The 11097-nt window shown below is 44.6% G+C and overlaps 1 protein-coding gene across 2 annotated transcripts in view; it reads right to left on the reverse strand.

Annotated features, from left to right (window-relative positions):
- OGFR (opioid growth factor receptor) overlaps positions 1-8766 on the reverse strand; it is a 136137-nt gene extending 127371 nt beyond the window's left edge. The window contains exons 1-2 of one of the 2 annotated variants that reach the window (XM_069243181.1): positions 8488-8725; positions 2175-2279 (exon numbers count right to left, since the gene is read on the reverse strand). In XM_069243181.1, coding sequence (XP_069099282.1) covers positions 2175-2279; positions 8488-8586 — 204 coding nt within the window. In that variant the 5' untranslated portion in view covers positions 8587-8725. Of the gene's footprint in view, positions 1-2174; positions 2280-8487 lie in introns of both variants that reach the window. The other variant, XM_069243182.1, reaches the window with a different exon arrangement.
- Between the last annotated feature and the right edge of the window lie 2331 nt (positions 8767-11097).

An 11097-nucleotide genomic window follows, 5' to 3' on the forward strand; every position in this document is an offset into this window, starting at 1 on the left:
CTGAAAAGTTCAGAAACCACAGTAATTCCTAAAGTTCTAATTGAGAAACAAATGGCCAGAAACAGTGCTTCAACCCGGTGATATTTTGCCAAGTAATGACATACATGTGGACAAAAATTAAGATTAAGCGCAAAGGGTAACATGTATGTATCGCTGGTTATGGCACAGTGTTGACCTTATGAATGTTCATCAGAAAGTGGTAGTTGTCATTTATCACTGCCAGATATAAATAAAATAGTATTACTTCTTAATGATTTTTTTTTTAACAGATTTTATTGGCAGTTTTAGTATAACAACAGACAAACCCAGAGTGCTTCTGAACATTTTGCACGTAATCCCCCTCTCCTTCCTTCTTACCCCTGTGCCGCCACCCCTTGCTTGAATTGTATCATGTCATGTGCGATCTGTATATGTGCGTGTATTCATCTACAGGTGTTCGATATCCTCCCTGAACCAGTTTTTCTAATAGGCAATTCATTACTTTCTTCAGGGAGGTGTCTACTCATGGTGGGTGGCTGTTGGTATGGTCTCTGTGGGTTCATTCAGGGATAACTGATCTTTATCTTTCAGAGCTTCCACCAATTGTTCCCAAATTCGTGGTTTTACTTCTTAATGATGCAGGGTATTTCAGAAATTGCATTTGAATTTGCCGCATCACCAGATTAAAGATCATCCTACTTCTAAAGCTAACCATCTTCAACACTAAGGAGGGATGGATGGATCTGGGACGGTAGGTCACCCAATCCCATTAGATATTGCTTCGGGCATTATGGAGGTTGAAGGATATACAAGCAGGCAACACACAGTGGTGAAGCAACAGCTCCTCCTGGCCAAACAAGACATCGACAAATATTGAAGGTCTACGGCTGTGCCTCTTTTATAGGAGTGGTGGAAGACAATGGACAGATGTGACTCAACTGAATTCACAATCTAGAAAGCAATGAATCACCACCATAAACAGTACAAGATATGGGTGCATGGGTAGGACAATTCTAATTAATTAATTGTGACAGGAAAATGCAAATAAGGTTAGGAGAATAGCCATTACTTTCTTTTACAGGGAGTTATGCTGTATTCTGCACTATAATGTGTTGTATATATGACTATATATTCTTGTTACTATTTGCTTCTACACAATTTAAATGATGTCCCAGTTCTAAAAATGTAAATAAAATAATGTATAAAAAAATACAAGTGACTTGTGAAGGTCATGTGGTATTTATTTTTTCAGTAAGGAGAATTGGAGTAAACTGTACATCGCAAAAAATGGCCAGGAATTGAATGGACTTTACATAATGTAGAGCAAGGTTCTGCAAGCCAGAGATGGTTTTGAGGAGCGAGAACACAGTGTGAATGAAGATGTAGGTATTATGAGGAAGCACTTGTTTAGAGATTAGACTGTAGAGCTCAGGAGTTTTGCAGTGCATGGTTCTGCAGATATGCAAGGTGGGGGTTTTTAAGGTCTGGTACTAACAGTGCCCGGTAGGTCCCTTGATTATAAAGTATACTGCCTTTGTTCGTTAGTGGTTTGGGTATGTGTGTGTCTTCTGTGTGAGATTTTTCCTGGGGTATATGAGCTATGATAATGTGTATTTTATTTGTAAGTGCTTAAAGGAACTGGATAAGGTGTCTGTGGCAGTACTGTTTGTCTTTCTCTTGCATCCGATATTGTAATCTGAATGTCCTTTAGGGTATCATAGCTATAAAGCCACTTATTGTTGTCACTGCTGTCATGCTGTAGTATTTTACAGGCTGCCAGTTGGCGCATGGTTAAGTTCTGGGAACCAGGTTGGTAGTTTAGCTAGTCAAACATGTTTTTCTTCATATTCGCTGTTTGACTGTTTCAGAAGCTCACTATTAGAGAAATCACACGAGAGTCCTATTTGAGATGGGCTGTGGTTTGAGCTCAATGAGTTCAACCCCTTTTATGTTGGGTGGAGAGTTTTCTTGAAACCCTCAAACATTGTGCTTTACATCATCAATTCACATGACCAAAAAGAGCTCACGAGACAAGTTCAGTCTTCCATCAATTACAGCTTACAGTTGATCTTGCCAAATCAAATCGAAGTCCAAATTCAAGGAGCAACCAGAATAAGGACCGTGGAGCAGAGGCTCAAAAGAGGTTTGTGACAGATCTTCACTGTGGAGGTGAGCTGCCCCCCTTCCCAGATTACCTCATTCTCCTTTCCTCTGAATATTAACCAGGGCCACTTAATCCAGCTGAGTAACTTCAGTAGGTAAGCGAAAACGAAGAAAGCCTGATTCCATCTGACAATCCACTATAAACAAATAAAACGAAATAACAATGTGAAATTCAGGGTGATCTGGACATCCTCCCCATTCGCACATCAGTGGGTTCCACAACAGAGGACCTCAAAGCATAGAATAGGAAGGAAAAAGATAAACCAACTTTAAACAGAAAGTGTATGGTGACTGGTCTTCACAAACTTTACAAATGGGTTTTGACCAACCATCTTCACGAATTTTCACCCAACACACGTTTGCGATGTGGAAATAAGGAAGATGTTACTTCGTATCTGGACTGAGGCAAACTTACGTCTCCATCTGCTGGAATTTTCAAAATTAAATGATCTAAGATAGCATTTGCCCTTCTACTAAAGTTTGTTATACTTGAACCTCTTCAGTTAAAACCTAGACAGGGACCCCTCGAGAGAGCAGACAAATACACTAAGGCTCTGTGAAAGCCTTAAGGTGTCAAAGTGAGAGTACAGTAGACATTCATTCTATAGAGATGCTGAGGTGAAAAGTATTAGAACTGTGACAGAACCCTTCAGCTTACCTACTGTTTCTAGTACAACCCTACACTGATCCTCAGATCTTTTCTTTTTGCCTTAAATGCCCATAATCAAGAGTTGCTGATTAATTCTCAAGACATACTGCCAACAGCCTACTCCTCTTTGAGTAGATGAAGAGGCGCACTAAATGGTAAGAGATTAAAATACTGGGCAAATGCCATTAACCCCTCGCCTTCACCTGTTGAGGTCATAAGAAGGAGCAATGGAGGCCGGATAAGAGTTTAAAGGCCTTACATGTTAAAGGGAATCCTGAATACTAGAATTCTTGCTACTATGCTCCTACCAACCTATATAAATAGAGACTGCTTGTTTCTTCTTTAAAAAATAATCTCCAACATTCTGTAAACTATTAGACCAAGAACAATTCTTTCCATCTGAAATCCTAAAAAAAAAAAAATAGGTACTCCAAAAGGTACACCTTACACGTACGCCATGGTGAATGTCTTCTAAAAACTAGGTATGCTTCTACTGCTCTATTCCGAGGTGGCAGTCAAAACCCTTCCCAAATCCATGCCAATGAAAAAACTCTATTTAGAGAAGGAACTTGGTCATTCCTTGTGGTGTGGAATTTGTGGCTGGTATTTTGCCAGCTGATTAAACTATTACACATAGTTCATATTTTCTCAAGGTGAAAAAAAGAATGTAATACCTGTAGAAAGAAGTATTACTGGTTGAAACCCGTCAGGGTGTTATGCTGATTGTCCCTGGGCAGCTATAGCCAGCTATGTCGGGAGCAGAAACCAGGGTTCAGATGTCTCAACTCAAACCCCAAATTCCCTGACTGATGTACTGACGTTCGCTTAACAACCAAGGAAACGTCTAAAGAGCCTTACAACCATCTGCTAATGAAAGGAAAGGACAAAGGCTGAAGATGTACTTCCACGTGATTGGGGTAGAAATTCAAAAACTGAGGATCACCTCTTTGCTTGCTTTGGTTATCTCTAGATTCTACCAGTGTCCATATCAACATGAGCATAAAATGAACACTGACTCTGTGGGACAAAGGCTTTGCACTTCAGCTGGCACTAAAGAGAAGCTACACAAATTTGAAAGAGGATTTTTTGCCAGAAAAAAAGTTCTTGCGAGTGGCCATCTCTGAAGACAGCTATGGCCAAACCCTGGACTCTGGAGCACACCTGGCAGAGATATTAAAGCCCTACGGCCTCTCTCTGGTGTCTTACGCAGACGACACTCTGCTGGTAGTCTCACTGTCCACCATCTCCAGCACTGACTGTTCCTCACTTACCCCTTGCCTGCAAGATGTGTCTGGATGATGGTCTGAAGGTAAGCTTAAGCTTAAAAGGAGACAAGACCGAAGTAATGATACTAGGACACAGTCCCAGGTTGGGGCTTAAACCTCTTATTCTGGAATCCTTAGGAAACTTGCCTCCCCCAAGGGAAATATCAACCTGGGCTTACCACAGATTACCATGTAAAAATGATTTCCTCTAACTGCTTTAGTTTGCTGAGGCTCCTAAGGAAGGTCTTCAAAATTCTTCCTTTTGTAGAAAATACACTTAGGCCCTCATTACAACTTGCGGGCACCACTATACCGCCAGTGCTGGTGGTATTTGTGGCTCCCTATTATGACTTTTTCCGCTGGGCCAGCGAACGGAAACATTGTTTCCGTCCGCTGGGCCAGCGGAAAGGTCACGTCAACATTGCTGCCGGCTCGTAATAGAGCTGGCGGCAATGTTGATGTGCAGCAGCACCCGTCGCGCATTTCACTGCCTGAAATTCGGGCAGTGAAATGCATTATGGGGCTCTGCCTGGGGGCCCCTGCACTGCCCATGCCAAGTGCATGAGCAGTGCAGTGGCCCCCAGGGGCACCCTGAGACCTCCTTGCCGCCAGCCTTTCCATGGTGGTGTTTACCACCATGAACAGGCTGGCGGTTGGGGAGTACGACCGGCTGGTGGAAGCCTGGTGGTCAGTTGGAGGGGCCGGCGGTATGGCTGTGGCTATTGTGCCACGGTCATAATACACTGCTGGTGTACCACCGGCCGCCAGGGTCGTAATGAGGCCCTTATTGTCTTATTGTCCGGGCCCTTATCATCTCTCGGCTGGACTATGATAACGCAGTGTACCTTAGCTCCCCGAAGTGCGTGATCAGAAAGCTGCAGGCGGTGCAGAATGATTCAGCCTGTCTTCTCTTAAATATATCTAGACACCTATTGGCCAAAGCGGCTATCTCTTCTATTCATTGGCTCCCAGTGGAACAACGTATAAAGTTTAAAACATTGTGTTGTGTCCACAGGTCCCTACACAATAGAGGGCCTCCTCTGCTAATGTCCTTAGCCTCCTTCCATACGCCCGCTAGACAGCTCAGGTCTTCGTCAGCGGCCTTAAGCTTATCTTTCTTTTTGTTTTGTTTTCTCTCTCTCTCTCTCTCTCTCTAACTCTCCCGTCTAAGCACGTCACATGGTTTGCCTCTAGCCTAAAGGCCATGACCACTTGTTGACATCAGAGGAAAAAAAACATATACTCTCTGTACAGTGATGGAAGTTTCCTATCTCCCTGGATTTTGAGACGATGCAAATAGTAAGGGATGACACCTCATCATGGGACTAAACTGTAGAGAAAGAAAGATGCACTGAATTTTGTTGGTTCCGTCAAAGTGTTCAGCTGTACTTAAGTAAACAACTGTCCAATTACCAAGTGGGACAGCTTTAGCATATACAAAAGACCTTTGAGACCAGTGCACCTTTAACTACATTAAAGCTTTGCAAGTCAATACGGAGGAAGAATGCTCTCCCTAGAATCCACCTTTGCCCATGACTTTCATGTGAGCCCTCTCCCATTATGCTGAAGGGTTGCCCCGTGTCATTTGAAGTATGGAATATGCCAATTGCCCGTACCTCACCTGTTTGTCGCCTTGATAGTCTTCATCGCCAAGGTTTTGATTGTCGAGACTATGGATTACTGTATGCTACTGCTAAGGTTGTGTTTTCTTGGACATGTAAAACTTTCAATAAACAGAAATTTGAGAAAAAAATATATATACCGAGGAAGGAATGGGCCAGGTGGTTCTACACTTGAAGCTGCCTATTTCTGAAACTGCCTCTTTGCCCCTTCTTTCAACATTTCCCCTGCGAGAGAGTGTTTCCATGTGATATGCCAAGGTTACAACCATGGAGGAAAGACCTCCAGAAACTCTGGAGTGAACCGTTGCCCCTTTGTTGGTTGCTCTAGGGCCTCGAGTTGTTGTCAACTGTGCCAAAGCCTGAGGCCCTTCCCATCCCTCAGAATCTTAGGAATCATCCAATCATGATGCCTGCCTTACCCACACCACTGCATGGAGCCCACCCCCTAAGGTGAGCTAGCCCAACTGGTGTGGTTGTGTGTCCCCTTGTTTTGTATGGGATATCACATGAGGCTCTTGGCCCTCACCATAGCACACATGAAACGTATGGACACAAGTGGTTTGGTCGCACTGATCCCGGATTTGTTACTCGGACTCGATATGAAATGCCAACCAGCACGGGCAATGCCATTAAGTACGGAGCCAATTCATATTTCCCTTGGTATACTTTACCATTCCAAGTTGGCTGCCGGTGCGTGAAAAGGCATGCAGTCCCACAGTCAGACATCTTTGATTTTTTTTTTGTATAACACTATTACAAAAAGGATTCTAAAGATGACCTCCAGTGCATCTTTACACGCCTGTACTGGTGACCACCTTTGAATTGCAAATTTTTTTAAAAAAAAAAAGAGGGGGGCCACATTGGCACACCCAACCCTAGTACGGAATGAGATTATTTTTTTAGGTGATGCATAAATTGCGGAGATAAAATGATGTCGCTCAGCGAGGGCATCAGAGACTGAAGTTGGCTGACTCACTGTCATGTGCAGTATGCTGTGGTGGACAGAAGAAACATGTAAATGGCACTACAACAGACCAATGGATAAAGTGGGCTGAGTAAAATGCCTAGTATGCATGTGAGTGTATTCTTCTGAGAAATGTTTTGCAAAAAGCAGTCTTGGCTAATGGCAGGCATAAAAGGAAGAAGATCACTGGTCTCCACACCAGCAACCACCAACAGCAGGTCCAGACACAGCAGACAGTAGTTGTGAAAAGGTCTGCCCAATACATCCGAGTCACCCAGGTCATAGAAAATGGGCCAGATACAACCATCGAGCAGCATAAGGTCAAAGCAAGAAAACAAGGGGACAAAGCTGCTTTGGACTACACATACACAAGAGACTCACACATGGTCACCAATGGTCCCGGTCACGACTGAACAGAGATTAACACAGCACACAAGAGACCCTCGCAAACCCACTGCAAAGACACTTACGCCGTCTCAACAGACCTTCACTGCCCCAAATTCTAGACAGATGTTATCACATGTCAATTTTCGCATTAAGTTTCCCATCTGAGAAATTGTGACATCTAAAAAAATAAACCAGTTACATTAGTTACCTGGCTTTCAAATACTTTAAATATTTATTTTCTAAAACTAAGTCGACACTGACTGGGAAAATAACATGTAAACAAGAAATCTGATTTTAAATGTAGAAAGTAATTATTCACACACTGTCTTCTGGGGGGTTAAGACAAGTTGAGGGAGGTGAAGTCAATCTGATAAGGTACTGCACATCTTTGTGGAAAATCAGCACAATTGTAATAAAACCAGGGAGAAGATGTCTCGCATTTTAATACATTTAATGTAATAGGCGGCAAGCAGCTATTCCAGCAACTGTAAACATATGATGCATTCTACACTACGCATTTTAAGTAGATGCCTGCAAACTAGGTCACTCCTTTGAACATCCACATGCTACATTGGTGTGCATCTAATCATCTCTTCCTCGTCACTTCTCGGCCATCCTACGTGTGGAAAGCAGTTTCCAAGGCACGCATATAAAAATGAAACCATAGCTCCCTTTTGTAGAGGGCGAGGAGTGTGCACCTGCACCATGTGCACTTCCGGTAAAAAAAAAAAAAAACATGCAGTGCCTGTACAAGTGAAGGAATGTCATAATGCGTGGCACTTGGAAAGGATCAACCCAGGCCACTGCTAGGCATGCCTCATTCTCTATGCAGAGCATCACGTTGGATGCATGAACCCTTCCCACGGATCGTTGGGTCATGTACATTTCTCACTGGCTGCCAAATACACCCCTGACTAGCCGCTCACCCTTACCCTTTGTACGACATCCCTCCGACCCTCGCCGTCTCCCCGCTGTCAGACCACACTCTCAACTCAGTATTCAGTGTGCCTCATCCCCACCGGCTCTCTTCTCCCTTGTCACTGAATACCTGTGACAGTAGCAACCCTACTCGCTCGCGTCTCGGATCTCCCTTCCACCGTCTTCTGTTACTTCCCACCCACTCCCCAAACGGGCCCCTACATCAACTGCGCCTGCCACCCACATCCGATGTCCTCCCCTCCCAGGACTGTCATACCACCGTCTCCCTCCTCAGCATCTTCTCCTCCACCACCTCAGTCAGCCCCTCTCACCACTCCCTTCTGAGACCCCCGCCATACTCACAGCCCCGCTAAATCAACTCTCAAACATCCCACCCCATCCCCTAATATTTGTTGCCCCCAACCATTCTTACTCCTCACTTCTGGGAGACCCCAACCAATCTCTGGCCACAAGTGCCGCTCTGCCCCCTCTTCAAGACACTAATCCACCCCCACCCCACCAAGCTACAGCCCCTCTCACCTGACCCTTCGGCCTCTCCTCGGTCTGCTCATCTTCATCCTCTTCGTCTCCCTCCCAGGTGGAGTCATATCTGCAGTGCCAGTGCTTCTCGCCCTGCATGCTCTCGGGAGGGAGGGCACCCCGGTGCCGGGGAGGCGAGGGCAAACGTGAACTGGGGGTTCAGGGGCCTACGTGAGCTGGGGGCGCGGACTGAACACCCCAAACACCGGAGTCCTGACAGATCGGAGAAGGGAAGGACAGAAATGCGGATTCCGGAAACGAAACCGAAACAGCGAGGGCGGGCCCTGCGAGGATGGAGAGTGGGGAGGGCGGGGTGCCGAGGACAAGGAAGCGGCGGCAGGAGGGAGGGGCAGGGGGCGGGCCTGCCTCCGAGTCCGGCGTTGCTATGGCTGCTGCCAGCGCTCGTCTCATCGCTCATCCGGGAGCTGTTCCTGGGCCTAGGGAGACGTAGAAGCATTCCATTGCATTGTTTTGTAATTATAGAGCGCTTACTGCGCCTCTGTGCGGCACAGAAGCGCTTGCCCGCACGAGTAGAACTCTACACGCAGGGTTTCCACCTTTCAAAGTGAAAAATAGAGGTCATTTGTTGATGTTTTAAGAGTCTGTAAATGCCCGGGCATGATACAAAATAGGATTCTAAACTAAATCGAAGGCATTCATTTGTAAATTACTTTTCTGTCTCTGTCTCCTTTAACTAATAGTCGGGGATCGTTAACTCAGCTGTTTTCTCCTTACATTTGCTATTTGAAAAATGCAGAGACAAGAACTAAACATACCGGCTAAGGGATTTTGCTTACTTTTGTTCCGATCGGGACATTAAAATATCGGTGGTGCCGAGAGTAAACCGGTCAGGTGGCGATCACAGGTGCACAGTGTACAGTATGTGTTTGGAATCAGTGGCGGCCATTAACATTTTAAACAGGTAGATATAGGGTGATCACCGGACATAGAGGCACATTTGGACCAGGAGTGTAAAAATTCAGCACAAAGGGTCAAACCAGGACAACAATTAAGGACAAAAGATCCATTTTAAGGGCACAGCCGAGGAGAGATTATACCTTACTTCTTTATCAGTGCATATATTTATTACATTTTATATTGCACTATTTATTCACTATGTTCTGTGTGTGACTGTGTCTAGGTATGCTATGTTCTGGAAGCACAGTATGTCCTTTTCATTAGTAAACTGATGCCCTTGAGCACAGTGTCAAAGGCCTCACCCCTAGCCAACTCTACCCAATCTTTCTTTGGGAGAAAACAATATCAACATTGTGATTGTTTCTAAATATTTAAAAACCAGTGCCAAACAGTTTAGGAAACATTAAGGTAACTGATCTTTTCACCTTCTGCTAGTCTAGACAAGTTGAACAAAACTTCTGGCTCACCTCACCCTATACTTGACATTAAACCTAAAACAAGCTTAGCAAAGCCAATAGGTCTCAGCAATGCAAAAGCTATTGTTTTTATCAATGTTAAAGTTTTTTAGCTGTTTGCGAGTGCAAGGGGGGTGTTGAATCCTCAAGTAAATAAGATGCAGGAAGCCAATTGATAAACTGCAGGAACAGTTTATTCCAAAAGAAAATTACATCTATATAAAAAGCCCAAGAAGTGCAGGCAGGAGTAACAGGCAATGCTGCTGTCCTATGAAGCCATCCAAATGGAATGCCACTCTGAAGTCCCCAGGGCGCGAGTTATAGTTACCTTAGGGCACAAGTTATAATTACTTGAGATAACTCGAATTATAAATGGTGAATTTCTGTGTTGATACATTTAAAATGTGAGCCTAACTACAATATTCCTGAAACCAGGGGTGGCTCGGCTATTAGGGCGGAGGAGCATCACCACCCTGCTGCAGCAGAAGCTGTAAACCTTTCACCAGGAAGGGATAATAAACAGGGTCCATGGTGAAAAGGGACAGGTCCAAGAAGTGACGAGCAGCTCCCCTTCACTGTGCATGTATGTTTGTCTGGCCGTCTTGGGCTGGCCAAATTCACATGCGCAGTAGGCTTTCTCCAGCCTGGCACTGTGTTGCCGAGGTGGAGAGAGCCTGCACAGGCTCCCAGCCTGCCTGGGATCGACGAGCCAGGGCGATCCCAGCCAATCCTCATGCTGCTCCGAGCCTCGTCAGGATTGGCCACAGGGCAGGCTGGGAGCCTGTGCTTGCCTGCAGCAAGACAGAGGAGAGGAGTGGCATGGCGAAGAGCGAGGTAAGTTAAAAAAAAAAAAAATTATTAATTTTTAGACCCACTCCCACCCCAGCACCCCTTCTCCACCCGTGCTCTGCACCAGCCTTCTCCTTATTGCTTGTAACCTTTGTTTTTTTGAAGTGAATTTCTATTTTTTTTTTTAATTCTATTTCCTAACTATAACGTTCCGGTAACCTTAGTTTTTTTCAGTGAATTTTGATGTTATTTTTAACATATAGTAATTTTCATTACTATACTTTAATACAACCACCGCCGTGCTTGGCCTTTAGTCGTGTGCGGCTGGGGTTTGTGGTAAATAATTTAAAATACCTCTGAATTTGCCTTGTAAGGTTAAATAAATAATAAAAAAGGAAAGAGACGGGGTCCGAGTTGTAGAGAATAATCGGGATTTATTCAATAACTC

The sequence above is a fragment of the Pleurodeles waltl genome, chromosome 7 (genome assembly GCF_031143425.1).
Source record: "Pleurodeles waltl isolate 20211129_DDA chromosome 7, aPleWal1.hap1.20221129, whole genome shotgun sequence".
NCBI lineage: Eukaryota > Metazoa > Chordata > Amphibia > Caudata > Salamandridae > Pleurodeles > Pleurodeles waltl.